The sequence below is a fragment of the Mizuhopecten yessoensis genome, unplaced genomic scaffold (genome assembly GCF_002113885.1).
Source record: "Mizuhopecten yessoensis strain PY_sf001 unplaced genomic scaffold, ASM211388v2 scaffold4373_2, whole genome shotgun sequence".
NCBI classification, from domain to species: domain Eukaryota; kingdom Metazoa; phylum Mollusca; class Bivalvia; order Pectinida; family Pectinidae; genus Mizuhopecten; species Mizuhopecten yessoensis.
The window spans coordinates 871,449-890,869 of NW_018405514.1; the positions used below are offsets into that span (position 1 = coordinate 871,449).

The 19,421-nt window shown below is 37.7% G+C and overlaps 1 protein-coding gene across 1 annotated transcript in view; it reads left to right on the forward strand.

Moving 5' to 3' along the window:
* The first annotated feature begins 15,144 nt into the window (after window positions 1-15,144).
* Window positions 15,145-19,421, forward strand: part of LOC110448909 (UPF0764 protein C16orf89 homolog) — a 34,548-nt gene continuing 30,271 nt past the window's right edge. Inside the window, exon 1 of the mRNA XM_021495412.1 lies at window positions 15,145-15,757. Coding sequence (XP_021351087.1) covers window positions 15,553-15,757 — 205 coding nt within the window. The 5' untranslated portion in view covers window positions 15,145-15,552. The remainder of the gene's footprint in view (window positions 15,758-19,421) is intronic.

Consider the following 19,421-nt stretch of genomic DNA (forward strand, 5'->3'; position numbering starts at 1 on the left):
GGAACATTATATTCTCCTCGTTAATTTTGGTCCCATTTCTTGAGTGTCGGTTTAAATAGTATTTTTTATTCAATTATCAAACATGTTTACTACACACATATGATTTCAGAGGGATGGGAAAAGAAGCTTAGAGCTCATATACATCTCTTTCTTGAATATTGGAAAGCAACACTGTTGATAATGCTAGCTATACTATCGAGCCTTCGGGCTAGTTAGGGCAGTTGGCATGCAAAAGAGCAATATGACGTCACGCTTATTTGTTGTGAATTTTGAATCTCATTCAGTGATAATTTGTAAAATGGTAGACAAGAAGAGGCATCAATAAGAATGTGAGTGGCAGCAAAAGGTCGACCATTGGGATAGGAATAGTTTAAGTGTCCATAACAAGGCTGAACGTTCTTATATCAGCTAAAAAAATCTTACCTGTGAAATAGATGCAGCTTAATAATTGGACTGCCCCATCTGCTGCCTCAGAAAGCGCTGAATTGGCGGAGGATGAGAAGCGAGACTATCCACCACTGGAGAGGATGGTTCGGGGAGCTCTTCTAATCCGTGTCGAACATTCTAGTATTGGAACATTTCATTTGTTCTAATTCTAACTATTAAATGTGTAATCTATATTTCAAATATTATAACACTTTATTTTACTTTTTCTCCAATGCTTAACCTTTTTAGGTTAATCGTATAACTAAAAAATATAAACAACACAAATAGTGAAGACGTCCTATACCGCAATGCAAAATTTTAATTCTAACTTCTGACTGGTTGAAGTTGCTCGACAACAAAATTACTGTTGTGTTTTGCGCAGACTTATTTAGTTTCATCATGAACTAGAAAGTGTTGTCTATGCTTTGAAAATTAAATGTAAGGGAAAACAATGATTTGTGAAAAGATTCATATAGCACAACCAGTAAGTGTTGATTTGTGACGTTTCTATGGCTAGTACGGTATGTACTCTGTCACCTTCATCAGACAAATGAGTCGAAAGGACCAGTGAAGTGTATGTAGTGAAGTGTATGAAAAAAGAACGATAAAAATTATTATATAGGGGTTAAAAGGTAAATACCGAAAAAAACATGCGTGGACTTTTGTGCATTAACATCTTCGAAGATTATTGAAAAGTGTACACATTCAAATATTGGCCTTATGAATTTAATATTTTTTTAATTTTTACCCTAATTCATATAAAACGATAACAGTTACACTTTCATATTCATACTCATTGTATTAAGTAACCAATATACCTGTCAGTAAAATACAATCTTGATCGTACTTGGGCTTTATATTATTTGTATAAAACTATGTGAACATTGTCGTCACTGTGCTATTTTTCTTTTAAATGATATCTTCAGCCATTTCATACGCCGTTACAAATAATAAGCGAAAACAAATAAAAAATATGCAAATCACAGGACTTTGAATATATCTTTGGAATATTTCTTTCATTGACAAAAATCAAAAGATTTCAAATATACAGACCAAGATTTCGAATAAAAAATTAAACTTTTGAATATTGATAACAAGCTGATATTCAAATGATGTTTAATATAAATAAAATTAAATAAAATCAATAAATATAAATGAAGAAATAAATAAGTAACTATCAATTACAATATTTAGATCATACGTAACTTTATTTTTCAGTGTTGTTACGATAGACCGCCGTTAGAGCTACTGGCATTATTAACATTCTTTATTATAGACATCACAGATGATAACTGATCATGTTCACTTTTAATGATCGTAATATTAGTATACTTGTAATAAAAAAACACCCAGCCTAGTATATATATAGATATATTCATAAGAATGCCCTGGAATTGTGAAACCAGGCGGCCAATGACATATAACGCTACAGACACTAAATACAATAAAAACAAACATTGGACGTTTGGTATTATTGCTGTTTTATTGTTGGGGGAATGGAATAAGTTCTATATTTGACCACCACCTCTCTCCTTGGTCCGCATTTACTCAAGGCAGTAATTCAACAGGTTCCATACAGTAGTCTTTATAGAAACGACAAACTGAAAATTGTATGAACAAAAGTAAGGTATTTTCTGACGAACATACCCAAACCTACATATCTATTTATCATTCATGAACTATTTTTAAGGTGACTATGTCATAATATTGACCCGAGAAAGATATATTGACCGAGACGAAATTGAAGTCAATATTACTTTTCTGGTCAATGTAAACACATATTCACCGAAATAAAAGTTCTTAATAGATATCAAGTTATGCTGTGATCATGAAATGTAACGTAAGATTGCTGTCAAGAAAAAATGCTGCATTTGACAAATCAATGACGTCCACGTTATTCTGATCCAACCAATAAAATTATAAGAAAATGTGGAGCAATAAAAAACATACATTTAAAATGAATAAGGAGAATAATACCGGAAGGGTAAGCGTCCTCTGTTTTATAGATGACACCCGCCACGATAATGTAAGTCGAATTCATTGCAATCTTAATTTCTTCTTTTGTCATTTATGTCTTTTCTTGATTTGACTAGACTTTACATGACGACAGCCAATAGGGTACAAGATCATTGAGCTGTCCGGAGCCTCTAGGTTCTGACGGTTATGATAGAGGTTTATGATAACTTTTATATTCTTGTTGTTGTGTCGCTCTTGTTAGTTGCTGCGTTATGATGCTGTCCTTGTGAGTTGACGTTATAAAGTTTTACCTTTGAAAGTGGAAACTGTGTCCATGGTGTTTCCGCCGTGATATATTGCCTTCGCGATTATACGCTCTGGTATATTGTCCTTGTGTGTTGATATTGTGGTACATGTGCATGTATATTGCCCTAATGAGTTGCTGTTTTGTTATGTTGTTCTTGTGGGATGACACTCTGAACTATTACCCTTTGGAGTTGGAGTTATGGTATGGTATCGCGGAGTTATTTCTTCAACTGATGTGTTGACGTTTGGAATATTGTCCTTGCTTGTTGACACTGTGGTTCACGTGTCGGTGGACTTAGGATTTGCCGCTATGATATATATTGTCTTTGTGAGTTGAAGATATGGTGTATATAAGGTCCCCGATTGTCATGTTATAGTCACTAAAATGTGGACATATGGAGCATATTATAGCACAGCATACGTGCAAGCTCTCCGCCAAGTATTTGATACCAAATATTCTGAAACAAAATAATTCTATTTTAGGATAACAGTAAACGGTATTCTAAAAGGAGGTTCGTACAACTAAACAATACCCTACAAGTGTATTTACGGTAGTGTGTGTAAACCTAGCCACCTAAAAGGTTTACTTATTAACGTCACATGGTCATTAGGGCGAGATAATGTCGTGTTGGCCATTGTTTACCCTTTCTCTTGGCGCTCTCCATCGCTGTCGTGTCAAGCTAGTTTGTGAGGAAAGTCAACCGCTTTGTTAAAGCTTACCATTATCCAATTACTTGCTCCATATATTTCACATATTTTTATCATGTTTTTATATGATTTTGTGTGGGAACAAGCACTTCACTCTGTCTCATTAGCGGCTGTTGTATGAAGGCTACTTGTTTGTGTGGCCAGTTTCCTGAGGGGAACCATGCATACCTTAGGTTTTCTGTTGATAACGTTCAATGTAAGTAAATTTTAACCAGATTGAGTTTCGTGAGCATGGCCAGCTCCTTATAGTAACGATACGTTATATAAGTAGAACATATGGTTGCTTCTAAGTAATTTCGAGATCCCCTGCATTTGCAGGAAAAATAATAATATTTAATCCCATTGCAGAATATGATCAGTAATGATTCTCTTCTTTATCTGCTTAGGGGACATTCCAGATACCAATATTCATCTGACGCAATCATATAAGAAATCTTAGTATTGAAGGGAGCCGTGACAGACACGTACACTGTTAGTGTGTCGAGACAAAAACGCACACTGTAAGTGTGTCGAGACAGACACGTACACTCTTAGTGTGTCGAGATAGACATGTACACTGTAATTGTGTCGAGACAGACACGTACACTGTAAGTGTGTCGAGACAGACAAGCACATTGAAAGTTTGTCGAGATACACACGTACACTGTAAGTGTGTCGAGATAAACACGTACACTGTTAGTGTGTCGAGATAGACATGTTCACTGTAAGTGTGTCGAGATAGACACATACACTGTAAGTGTGTCAAGATAGACAAGTACACTGTTAGTGTGTCGAGATAGACAAGTACACTGTTAGTGTAGATAGACATGCCCACTGCTATTGTGTCGAGAAAGACATATGCAATGTCAGTGTGTCGAGATAGACATGTACACTGTTAGTGTGTTGAGGTAGGAACGTACACTGTAAGTATTTCGAGAAAGTCACGTTCACTGTAAGTGTGTTGAGACAGACACGTACCCTGCTGGTGTAGATAGACATGTACACTGTTAGTGTGTTGAGGGAGGCACGTACACTGTAAGTATTTCGAGAAAGACCCGTACACTGTAAGTGTGTTGAGACAGACACGTACACTGTAAGTGTGTTGAGACAGACACGTACACTGTAAGTGTGTTGATACAGACACGTACACTGTAAGTGTGTTGAGACAGACACGTACACTGCTGGTGTAGATAGACATGTACACTGCCTTTGTGTCGAGAAAGACATATGCAATGTCAGTGTGTCGAGATAGACATGTACACTGTTAGTGTGTTGAGGTAAGCACGTACACTGTAAGTATTTCGAGAAAGACACGTACACTATTAGTGTGTCGAGACAGACACGTACACTGCTGGTGTAGATAGACATGTACACTGCTATTGTGTCAAGAAAGACATATACAATGTCAGTGTGTCGATATAGACACGTACACTGTAAGTATGTCTAGACAGACACGTAAACTGTTAGTGTAGATAGACATGTACACTGCTAGTGTCTCGAGAAAGACATATATAATGTCAGTGTGTCGAGATAGACATTTACACTGTTAGTGTGTTGAGGTAGACATGAACACTGTAAGTGTGTCGAGAAAGACATGTATACTGTAAGTGTATCGATAGAGACACATACTGTCAGTGTGTCGACATAGACATGTACACTGTTAGTGTGTCGATATAGACATGTACGCTGTTAGTGTGTTGAGAAAGACATGCACACTGTAAGTATGTCGAGATACACACGTACTATGTAAATGTGTCGAGACAGACACGCACACTGTAAATTTGTCATGACAGACACGTACACTGTTAGTGTGTCGAGATAGACACGTACACTGTTATCTTGTCGAGGCAGACACGTACACTGAAAGTGTGTCGACATAGACACGAACACTATAAGTGCGTCGAAATAGACATGTACATTGTAAGTGTGTCGAGACCGACACGTACACTGTAAGTATGCCGAGATAGACACGTACACTGTTATCTTGTCGAGGCAGACACGTACACTGTAAGTGTGTCGAGACAGACATGTACACTATAAGTGCGTCGAAATAGACATGTACATTGTAAGTGTGCCGAGACAGACACGTTCACTGTAAGTATGTCGAGACGACACGTACACTGTTAGTGTGATGAGACAGACACGAACACTGTACGTGTGTCGAAATAAACACGCACACTATAAGTATGTCGAGATAGACACGTACTCTGTTATTGTGTCGAGATAGACACGTACTCTATCTGTTGAGGCAGACACGCACACTGTATGTTAGTCGAGATAGACACATACACTGTTAGTATGTCGAGACAGACACGTTCATTGTGTGTGTGCCAAGACAGACATGAACACTGTGTGTCGAGACAGACATGAACACTGTATGTGTGTCGAGACAGACATGTACAATGTAAGTTTGTCGAGACAGACACGTACATTGTAAGTGTGTCGAGAAATACACGTACATTGTAAGTGTGCCGAGACAGACACGTTCACTGTAAGTGTGTCGAGACAGACACGTACACTGTAAGTATGTCGAGACGACACGTACACTGTTAGTGTGTCGAGACAGACACGAACACTGTACGTGTGTCGAAATAAACACGCACACTATAAGTATGTCGAGATAGACACGTACTCTGTGATTTTGTCGAGATAGACACGTACTCTATCTGTTGAGACAGACACGCACACTGTATGTTTGTCGAGATAGACACATACACTGTTTGTTTGTCGAGAAAGACACGTTCATTGTGTGTGTGCCAAGACAGACATGAACACTGTGTGTCGAGACAGACATGTACACTGTAATTGTGTGGTGACATACATGTACACTGTTATTTTGTCGAGACAGATACGTACATTGTAAGTGTAACGAGACAGACAAGAACACTGTAAGTGCGTCGAGATAGACACGTACTCTGTTATTGTGTCGAGATAGACATGTACTCTGTTATTGTGTCGAGATAGACATGTACTGATTCTGTTGAGACAGACACGCACACTGTATGTTTGTCGAGATAGACACGTACAATGTTAGTGTGTCGAGATAGATACGTACATTGTAACTATGTCGAGACAGACACGTACTCTGTAAGTGTATCGAGACAGACACGTACATTAATAGTGTGTCGAGATAGACACGTACACCTTTAGTGTGTCGAGATAGAAACGTACACTGTAAGTATGTCGACACAGAAACGTACACTGTTAGTGTAGATAGACATGTACTCTGTTAGTGTGTCGAGAAAGACATATACAATGTCCGTGCGTCGGGATAGACACGTACACTGCTAGTGTATCGAGAAAGACATATACACTGTAAGTGTGTTGAGGTAGACACGCACACTGTTAATATGTCGAGACAGACACGCACACTGTAAGTATGCCGAAATAGACATGTACACTGTTAGTATGTCGAGAAAGACACGTACACTGTAATTGTATCGATATAGACACGTACTCTGTCAGTGCGTCGATATAGACATGTACACTGCTAGTGTGTCAAGAAAGACATATACACTGTAAGTGTGTTGAGGTAGACACGCACACTGTTAGTATGTCGAGACAAACACGCACACTGTTAGTATGTCGAGACAGACACGTACTCTGTTAGTATGCCGAAATAGACATGTACACTGTTAGTGTGTCGAGATAGACACGTACACTGTTATTTTGTCGAGGCAGACACGTACACTGTAAGTGTGTCAACAAAGACACGGACACTATAAGTGCGTCGAAATAGACATGTACATTGTAAGTGTGCCGAGACAGACACGTTCACTGTAGGTGTGTCGAGACAGACACGTACATTGTAAGTATGCCGAGACAGAAGCGTACACTGTTAGTGTGTCGAGACAGACACGAACACTGTACGTGCGTCGGAATAAACACGCACACTATAAGTATGTCGAGATAGACACGTACTCTGTTATTGTGTCGAGATATACCTGTACTGATTTTGTTGAGACAGACACGCACACTGTATGTTTGTCGAGACAGACACGTACACTGTTAGTTTGTCGAGACAGACACGTGCATTGTAAGTGTGTCGAGAAATACACGTACATTGTAAGTGTATCGAGACAGACACGAACACCGTAAATATGTCGATATAGACACGTACTCTGTTAGTGTTTCGAGATAGACATGTACTCTATCTGTCGAAACAGACACGTGCACTGTAAGGTTGTCGAGACAGACACGTACACTGTAAGTATGTCGAGATAGACATGTACATTGTTAGCGTGTCGGGGTTGACACGCACACTGCTAGTATGTTGAGGTTGACACGTACACTGTAAGAATGTCGAGACAGACACGTACACTGTAAGTATGTCGGGACAGACACGTACACTGTTAGTGTGTCGAGATAGACATGTACTCTATCTGTCGAAACAGACACGAACACTGTTAGTGTTTTGAGATAGACACGTACACTGTAAGTGTGTCGAGATAGACACGTACATTGTTAGTGTGTCGGGGTTGACACGCACACTGCTAGTATGTTGAGGTTGACACGTACATTGTTAGTATGTTGAGGTTGACACGTACACTGTAAGAATGTCGAGACAGACACGTACACTGTAAGTATGTCGGGACAGACACGTACACTGTTAGTGTGTCGAGATAGACATGTATACTGTAAGTGTATCGAGGTAGACACGTACTCTTTTAGTACGTCGAGATAAACGCCAAGGATGTACATAGTCTTTCCCGACGGTGTTTCGAATGAAACACTTCGACACTCCTACGGTGTGCGTATGTTAAAATGATGTATGACATTTTTGTGTTCCTTGGCCGGAATGATAATAACTACCATTTAGATGACCGCAAAGTACCGATGCTGTAGCTGTGCCCGTCACTTCCGTTTACAGAGGACTCGTTAAATATAGAGGCAAATGGTTTTCCATGTGTTGTATTTATAAATATAAATAAGTTTTGAAATGTGCTGCCGTCGTCCCCTTATATCTCTAGCACAGTGCTCAGTTTATATGGCATGCCACACTGTTTCGACCATTGTTACCTGTCGTCCTAATAACGAAACCCAGATGAATACTTGTAGTAAAACGAGTTGCCCTTACCTTACTTTTACCACGTGTTTGTCAGAGAATGTAACAGATATGTTGACATCACTCCCACACGATACAAATGTCACATTGTCACGAGCTCCACACACAACAACCACCAGACACAGCAAACGGTGTGCCTCTTTATCTGTGACAGATCAATCCTACTGGTTATTGTAACATATCGCTGCCCACATTAAAATCGTTACTTCTCTATATTTGAAATCAATTTTTAAAAAATGAAGTTGTTTGTACCGGTGTATTTACAATTTATGAAGCTATCGCTGATGGTTATGAAAAATGCAAAACGAAAGAAATTTAATATTTCCATCTTGTGAACACGGTATCAGTCGAGGTTAAAAAAACACCGTATCGAATCTTTTTGCATTTATTCTATATAAACCACAACTGCTTCCTTGTTATCAGTTGTTTCAAGATAACCAAACCATGGGTCAATGTTTTTTCTTCGTAAGTTCAATTTCTTGAGAAATGTCAAAATAATTATGCATCCATATTGACAAAATACAGACTAGCTTATGGTGAACATTTGAGAAAATTAAACATTCGTAACAATATTTCAATTTTATTTCAGGTATAAATTTTATTGGAGATTATGTATAAAATATATTTACAAGTATTTCAATTGAAAAGAAGAAACATGGTCAGCATACCTATGATTTATGGCAAAAGTGCTACAATCGGACGGGGAATTTCAAGATAATAATGGATTGTGTGGAAAACGAGAGCATACTGAAATAGATTTACTGTCAAAGTGGACAAAAATGAATAAGACTTTTTATTCCAAAATGAAAGCAAAACATTGTATCTTGTTTTTTCCTTGACCCTGATGACCAATTTCACTCAACGATATGCATGAGAAGTAAGTATTTGTTTCTGTAGACAAAACATCTTATACCTTGATCCTTGTCTGCAAAACGATATAACATTTTTTGTTTTGCAAAAACAATTCTCGAAAACCTCCCTATTTCCATTTTTTCGAACGACAAAATATTTGCTATCACGCTTCTATATAACAATCATTCCGACTATCCATTACTCATAGTGACACGGGTTTGTTGTGTTTGTGTTTGATTACGAAACTTCACAAGAGTCCGTAGATACAGTTTATTTTGTCACTGGCTCTGTTAATTCCTCAACCAAGCCGTCATCCAAAAGACGTACTTCCATTCTAAGTATCCTTAAATCAGGGTTACATTCGTATTGTGATACTGGAAGGAGGATTGAGGCATTCAAAAGATCGTTTGGTTAATCTTTTATATCCTCTTTTCCAAATTCGCAAGAATTACGGAGATCCTAGTTTACCATATCCTTGTTAGGTTCGGAGGCAAGCTTTCCATGATTAATCATAAAAAGTGTGTATTGCCTGTTCGTTATCACTATCACATATCTTTGTATTATCACGTGACATTACTTAGATTGTACCTAGATTTACATGGCGGGTCTTGTCGATGAAGCAGACGACACTTTTCCTCCAGGAAAACGTGATCTTATTCTACTTGTTCTTTTTCAATTGTCGCCATTTAAATTTTCCCTCGGCTCATATTTAGCCTTGGTTTTATCGATTATTTAGTTACTGTTTCGAGTTAGTTAACACTAAGGTACTTTCGTGGTTTTTTTCCAAATTGAATGACACTTGTTCGTTGTTTAGAATTTATGAGTTTTGAGAAATGACGCCGGGTGGGTTAATTTTCAACAGTTAAGTGTGAAATCCGAAAGGGTGAGGGGAAAGATTTTTGTTTAATGGAGAAGTCTGTTTGATGTATACCATTTCAATAGGAGTTGTTTTTCTATGTTTAAAGTGCAAAAAGCTTAATCGAATGTGAGATCGCTAGTTTGACATGGCATGGCTTCGGAGTTGTTACCAGTAAAAGGAAAGAAAATAGAAGTCGTGAGCCCCAAAGTATTACCGAATATATACTTCTTTCTCGGAGCTTTCAGAAGCTTATTTGCATATATCGGTCTCATAAATCCGTCCTGGCTGTCTGTTCGGTCTCGGGGTGCCATTTTTATGGCGAATGAAAGGAGTGGGTGTAGAAACAGGAGGAAACTAATCCCAAATACACCAGGCTGTCCATTACACCAGAGTACGCGTTCCTGATCAGCAACGCAGTGTCACAGTACATTGTGAATATGCGAGAGGGGTGAGGAATTTGTATAAGATTGTTACTATTGTTTAAGTACCGTTATAGTGCACGTACTTCTTCAATATTTACTAGTTGTAACTAAATATTGGTGAGTACCTTTGTTAATTGGTATTTGAAGTCTATATAATTTCATATACTCTCGTGAGTACAAACCTGAAATACTATCTGAAACAAGTATTAGATTATATTTCCCCTTAAATATGCCTAAATGCGCCTTAAACAATCAACTGTAACCAACTTCCGATGAAATTCTGATGAAAATCAGTACTGACTTCTGATGGTTGGTCGTGTCTCCTTTTCTAGTGAATGCCTCTATGAAAACCTATTTTAATAAGTGCTAGCATTTCAATGTTGAACTGTAAACCATTGATAACATCACACAGCGGACTTGTCCAACTTACTGAGTACAGCCAATCAACACGGAGTGATCATCACGTGACATGAATTTGTGCTAAAAGCGTAAAACTCGTTACTAGTGTGAAAAACCGTATTTTTGTTATCCTTCTTTATCATTGTTAAGAAAATGTAGAATGGTTTATGAGAACTATCGACCCGATCCCCGGGAATACCTTGGTTCTATTGGGATGGTTATAGAACACGAGATCTAGTTTAGAAAATCAATTGTTGGTAAGACTTCTCAATCTCTAAATTAACGAAAATTCGCCAACATTTGTCGTCCATTAGTGTTTAGCCTTCAGGCCGCCTGTTGATACTCGCCGAGTCCTCTACTCATTCCGCCTATTTCCTTTAAAACCCGTGTCACCATGTATTTTCACGGGGGAGATAGGAGAGTAATCGGTAAGGTATCAACACTATCTTGTATTACAGCGCAAAGGTTTTCATATGTACCGGAAAGAGTGACTAATGGCTTTAACTTTAGCTATTGATCTGTTCATATTTTGTAAGTTCGGCTTCTATATCCTATGATTTACTCTTTAAGAAACTTTGAGGTATAACATAAATATGAATCTGAACTTTTTAGTTGATTGATTAATTTAATGACTGACCTTTTTCAGCGGTTTTAAACGAATTGAAAATACCAGGTGTTACGTGAATTTATCGAATGATCCCCCCCCCCCCCCCCAAATTTTAATAAGAACAGGTGAAATTTTCATTATTTCAAGACATAGTTCAACAATGAGAGAATGTATTTTATATATAACAGAGCTGTGGAAATGCTGGAAAAAATATTTTCTAACATTTTCGAATCCCGAGTCGTAAAGCTGATGACATATACTTAATTGTCTACCTCCGCGGTTATTATATATAAGGGAAAGTGAACAAGATAATCCAATAATTTAATCAGGCTGTTCCTTTGCCCTTGCAACCTCGTTTTTATTTCATCAACAAGCACTACACAGCTGGTGTACTATTGTATGGACGCTGCAGTCAGGTCCTTGATTTAAACATATTTTATTTGCAAAAATACAAAAGGCATTAGACACATTACAAAGGCATTATAAAACTTGAAGTTCGCCTTCTCCCTTATCGCCACTTAACGTTCGGATATGCACATGCACGCGTTTACCCTCCTCATTCAACAAAGCGAATTCGTCCAAGACACACGGGTCATGTACTTACTATTGCAATAACGGTAGAGGCTTTTGGAAAACATCGCAAAAGACATTGCTTATTTTCGATTCTATCGCGTCAGTGATATAATGAGAAGGCCGAGAGTTTAAACTAAACTCCATGTTCTAATCGCCAGAATAGACACGAAAAACAACGTATTATCCTCATTCAAATACACCTTAACAAATATACTGCGTTAATATGTTTAGAAACATTGTTTTAACCTTAACACATACAAGTACGTAGTAAAGTACTCTGTCACATGTTCTGGTGACGTGTCATTCTGCAGCGGACTGACCAATCAGAAAGCATATTTCAAAAGTCGGTCATTTGGCACCACCCATTATGGCGAGCGCTCGATCTGTATGTTGACAAGGCGGAATATTTTGATTGTTAGTGAACGTCCTGTTACCAAAATTTATGCGACACATTTGGATTAACATTGACCAAATTCTTACACTTCTATGTCAGTATGCATGCCAATCTGAGCGTATCGACAAAATCGGTGATTATTTGTTTAGATCTGTGAAGAGTTTTGTGCGTACGACACATTTTAAATGTTTCGTTTTATTTCGGATCTAACTAGATGCCTACACATGGATGGAACGAATATTTCAATAACAAAAGGAGGTAAGAACAAGTAATATTTATTATTTATTTTGAATTTATTTTATAAATGCATTTCATCGGTACTTTCTGTTCTGTTGCCTGCTAGCCTTATCATCGGATTTCGCTAAGAGAAACGCAAACGAATTGTGTGATAGTGATCAATAATACAAGAGCGTGTAGGTATTTTTCAAACAAACCATGAACTTGCAACGCTCTCGAAATCCTCCCCCATATTGCAAATATAAACAATACTTTTGCGAATTGTCTTTGAAGAACTAGCTTTGTCAATAGAGGCTACATACGTGCATGTATATATAAACCGTTACCTCATACACTCAGGTGGTATATCATGATATCCGGCTAAATGTCCAGAAATTATTTCAACAGCTGTGACATCGACTTGTTTGTGAAATTAAAACGAGGCATCACGTGACAAATATTGCAAGCGCAAAAGAACACCTAAATGAATTAATTGAATGATCTAGGTCACAACATGTTACAGGCATTGAAATAGACACGAAAGGACACTCAATTACATCTTTTTTTGAATTGAAGACAAAAGCAATATAATTAAGACATTTGCCCCGAGCAAAGTGAAAAAAACAGCCCTCTGGATTGACGGTTCAAATAACAAGTGTTTGAATGAAGTAAACGAGACTGCGTAGGAATAGATGACTATCAAACACTTTTTGAAGGCTAACGTTAGGATTGTTTATAAATTATTTTCTTGAAATCAAATATTACTCTGAAAAATAACCCTCTAACTGTCCAAATGAGTATTTATCACATATTTCAATGTAAAAGCAATATCCTAGTTTTGCCATCAATAATTGATTATGCTATTAAACAGTCGGAAATATAAACGTTAATAATAATAATAATAATATAATATACAGCATTTGATAAAGCGCCCAATCTAGCTAGAATAAGCCACTCTAAAGCGCTTTACAGTACATAAACGATACATACATAAAGCATACATTTATACATTAATTAAAACAATTTTGAGGAATTCGCAGGATCTGTCTTTTCAGGTGCTAACTACTAGTCTTGTACCACCTGGCTAATATCACCCTATGTGTGTGCGGGAGATGTATTGTATTGAAATGTCCGTTTTATTTAGTTAGGTGCAAAACATCGAACGCTATAATATGTTCTTATATATATCATTATAATATATGACTAGCAATACACACGACGAATGTCTTTATCAATAACACACATATATATATACCGTAGGGAGACCCTACATATATATAAACACCGTAGGGAGACCCTACATATATATATACCGTAGGGAGACCCTACATATATATAAACACCGTAGGGAGACCCCAGCTCGGGTGGTGTGTACAGGTATGCATATCACAGAACCCCGGTGTAATCCCCTTTTTACACAGGAATTGGGCCATCAGCTGTCGGCTTACACCCATAAACGTCACAGAAACCAAGCTTCTACGTAAATCCTTTTTACTATTGACAGATGTAATCCCCCTTTAAATCTTCCTCATCTTTGTTGAATTTTCCCGAAAGTTTTTCAAATTTTGTTTGTCATGCGCTTTTCCTGAGAATGATATCAATAGTTTGCTTTTCAATTATTAACAATTTGACCAGTGAGCAATATCACTTAAAGGGACGCGTTTTTGGGAGACTGGCATAAAGTGTGAGAGTCTAACAACATGCTACATGTTTAATCCTCGACATTCGTACTAATGGAATGTATTGATACAAGAAATCTACACGTGGTCACTACGACCCTCTGGTTAAGTTACATAACCGGTATGATAGCCTGGCACTACTAAAAGTATGTATCCCCTGATACACTCAAGCGACTCCCAATGGCCCATATGTTGATAAGGAATGGCAGAACAGATTAAACCTGTACTTTCGATGTTAATTAATACAATGCTATATGATTTGCCGTATATAGAACGCACCAGATGTATCTGACAAGAGCGGGCATAGTAACAGTGGGTAGGAACCTTGCGTCACTGATAGCCTCAAAGTTAGCAAATCATTGATCAATTAGGCTGTTAAAGGTTGTATATTTGCTAGTAGTTTGGACCTGAATCCCACGGGGGATTGTATTTCGGGAGAAAGCCGATAACTCGAACATATCATTTGTCAATTACAACTGTTTCCGATTGTCATCACCGCCGACATACTGTGTGTATGTAAACAAGTGAACAACCAACACCAACAGCACGCCCATTCCAAGTAATGCTTTATAACATTGACAGTTACATAGATGATAGGAGAACAATAGTAGTAGTCAGATAACACAGATTACCATGTGTTTACGGAGATCAATCTGCAGTGCTGGCTACCCTTTGTTAACAGTCGTAAGGTTTCAACGTTATAAGAGCGATAACTACACGAAACAAGTGTTTTCCAGGTAGCAACGGTGTGTACTGCAAGCCCCTGCCCTGCCGCAGCTAATGTTGAGGGTGTGACCATCACAGCGACATCGATCTGTCATTAACCTTCAATTGGAAGACAACTGTACAGCGCGTGGAGTTGAGAGGTCAGGTCCACTGATCCGAGCACAGCCACTGACGTAGCATCTGGGACCGGCCAATTGGGAAGGAGGCTTGGTAACGGTGACAGAGCACCTACGCTTTCTACAGCACTACATAAAAATGAAACTTGGACGACGAAGTGCGATTTTCCTGAGTAAGACATATAGGTGGTCTCTCGGGTGTGATGTTTTGATCCGTGAACAGTGTTCAGTTGAAGATACCACTGTTGCTTCGTTGCTCAAATAGGACCATGAAGGTACCCCTTCCTCTGTTTGCTTATTGCCTTGTTCAAGTATTTGCCTATGTTTCTCACGCTGCTAGATCGTCGGCTCTTAACGACACACACATTCTACTCTCTAAAACTTTATCTTCCATTAATTCGGCTGTGAAGTTTTTCAACAAAGAACATCGAAATGTCAACTTGGACACCATTATTGGAACACGGATACTTGAAGGTAAGCGCTGTAATTTACCTTTTGCCCTTATATTTGGAAACTTATCAATGAAACTCATGCCAGATAAAATGACAGAAATTAAAAAAGAAATGATAATTATACTATAATAATTAAAAGAAAGAGAAGTAATTTTACTCATCATCTAAGAATACAGGAATATCGCAACTTGATATAATACTACACTTAAATATGGTGTTGTATCGCGATAACAGTATTTTATGTAGAATATGTCAGCTTGATATGTTGTGAATTCATCCACTCTCTTTCCCTGTTTCTCGAACCATACTCGGACTGATATTATTAATCTTTTATTACAAACACAAATTTATATTTATGTTTCTATTTGTAAAAGTACAATGACACTGAGCATGGTTTTAACCATGCATATAGAAGTTTCATTTAAACTGTTCAAGATTTCGTTATATTATCTTTGTTAGATAGAATTTTGGCGATAATGTTTACATTCATACACGAGCAAATAGTAAACTATGGTTTTGATTTGCAATACTTTTTTTTTTTTTTTTATTAAAACTGATTTTATTGATTATGAAGTAAAACTAATTCAATTTTATACAATCGTCGCCATGGTAACGTGTTATATCAATTAGATAAAAGTTGACTTAAAAGGTTTCAAAACGATTTCTGAAATAATAAAGAAAGGCCCGACCAATTAAATTATCAAAATTGAATATACACGTTATGATATACGTTTAAAATTCAAATAAACCTATAACTGAACACCGAACGCTGAACAATCACTAATACTGGTGAAAACAGGCAAACTCGCGATAAATGGTGAAATCTAGGTTCAGACTTCTTCGCCTTCCCAAAGAAGCTTTACACGACCCTACTCATATAAAACTTGGATCCTTTTTACAAGACTCGACACTGATTTGCATTTTGACGACGAAATGTTACCGTTCCTACAGTAGTGACAATATGTACACAAAAGGGCAAACGGATGTGTTCCGGCGCCTTTATATGCTCCTGGAGACTAACCTAACTGTAATGTTCCAAAACATCATCCGCTTTCCCGAAGACGTTACTTTTAATTAAGCATTAGGCAAATATTGTGAATTTTCCGTGAACAGATAAGCTTTTCGTATGCCTCTCCTTCAAACGATCGGTTCTTCTGAGACCTTCAATTACACGAGTAAGACGATAGCTAGTGAACCAGGCTCACCCCGTCTGTAGAGGCAACCCACCGAACCAAGTAAACCCCATCGCAGTAAAGCACTTATCGAGAGAAAGCCTTATGTGGATGGTGCAGTAGATACAGGATTGCCCTGAGTGAGAAGCAGTGGGATAGCGTGAGGACCGAGTCATGCTGTCAGGTCGTTCCGTGGGCCTATATGACTGAATGTGGGACGGCAACAACACTCCCTCGCAGGCACTTACATTAAATATGTGTAGATTGTCGATTTCGTTCTTCTTATTTTCTACAAAATGAATTTATCTCCTCAATAAAATAACAAGTAAATGCGTCGCTGCTCTATTATTGCCTTTGCCCAATTAATGCAAAACATCTTTTCAGCGTTCAAAGCAATGTGCAAATATATACCATGATAAAGAAAATTTCATTATGTAAAATAATTAACATTAAGTTTGTTTCAGTACTTTAGGCACTCACAGAAGGAGGCGTGAATGTTTAAGCATAACAAATTGTTTCGTTCAAGCATATTCTACGAAACAGAATATTTCCTGCATATACTTTTATTTTTGTAGGGTGTGTTTCAGCCTTTGAGGTAGAAACGGACCTTATAGAGGTTTGCTAAAAATGAACAACAAAACAAATGTTTCTATATTACAATAGTTTTATAAGTTTTGGTTGTATTTATCTAATTTAAATTTGTTGGGACATTTGTCAATTTTTTTTATTTTTTTTTAAATATTTTGTCAATTTAGACAAACCGTTCAAACCGATATACCTTTCGTGCTCATTTTCATGTCTATTTGGGAGGAAGCCAATTGATTCTTCTAATACGAATTTGGTGTCGGTCGTAAGTGTCGACCAAAACGGAAAACTCAGTGTCTGTTTACTTATTTTACCATTTATGACCATTTATTTATTACCAGTAAATAAGCCAAAGGAAAACTTCACTTAACTATAATCATACTTCAATACTTTTGGCTCTCCCAGAAGTGGGAGTGAGCGTGAGACTTTGTCAGTCCGTACAAATCGTGCCACAGCGCGTGCGGCATGCTGACACGTTCATCACATCCGTCACGTTGAACAGCCATGATACACACATTCGGAATGACCAGGTAAAAATAATTTTGTTCTTAAAAGCCGACCTTAGATTAATTGTTCCCACATGTCCTCTTCATAAAGAATATTAAAATCAAACAGCGTTAAACCTAACAAACTATTGATCAATACAAGCGGTATGAACGCGGTCCATGGGGGTCCAATATTACGTGATATTATCGTCATTAATATCGCCCCCTTTCAAGTCCGTTTTAATACATTTAAAGCGCATGTTCGTCATGTCACGACGCATTTGGACATATATTTGATGCTAGTTTATATATCATACCATCTGATCGGTCTTTTATCAACTACATGTATGCCAATCAGAGACAAGGTGCTATCTCAAAGGTTATTGTGTTGTCGTCGGTCGTGATGGAAAGGGTACTTAGTGTTATTCTAGGCTGCTATTGTGCCCCATGTGTGCTACGAGAGAGGTACGCGTCATTTCTAGTAGGGCAGGTAATGATTGCTTACATCTTTGCTGCCCATCTACTCATAATTATGATCGTTTTCTCGATTGACCAACGAAGAGACTTCTATATTGTATGTATTCATTAATATGCCAGCGTATCATGGACAAATACAATTGCCTTTTTACCTAGTCCATAATTCTACAAACAAAGTCTTTCCACGTTGGAAATGAAAAACAAGTAAGCGAGAAGGGTCAAATATCTAATATTTTGACATTGGTGCAGATCAACATGACTTTCGTTTGTTTAGTAACTGCTGTAATTATTAACAGGTATCAAATAAGTTCGTACGACGAGGGAGTAACCACGTTCTTCTGAAAGGGATAATCAAAATAATTTATTTTTCTTAATCAAAGTTTCCCACTCGAAATAAAGCCTGGTGCTAAACTTCAAAGTTCTAGCCCTCAGAGGTGTTGCATTAAGCAAGTATTCCCCCCCCCCTCCCCCCTTAGAATAAGATCCGCTCCCAACATAGTTATTCTAATCATTTCACCACTTAACAATAGGATCACGTCATCAATGTTTACAGAAAAATCATATCACAATTGAATCGGGTCAATAAATTTTGTCACACATTTCATGCGCCATTAATGATGGATCGGTGCGTTGGCTTCCCTGTTACAACTTAACGTATTTTTTTCCGTAATAGGAAGGTGTAGGGAAGTAATCAATCACTTCTGGGATAATAACATTGAAGTTTTAACCTCAGAAATATTATCCTCGGGTGGCAGTTTCTCTGTTAACATCTTACAGAAGTGATAGATTGGTTTTGTCTTACAGCACATATACTGTAATGCAGACGGTAGACTCGCTTACCTAAAAAATAAGAGTGTTCGAGCAAACACCGGCTGTCTTGAAAACTGAATCTTCACTTATTAACTCGGAGGCACATTTTTGTTTTCCAAATAAACACGATCTAGTGAAACTGCATGATGATTGAACG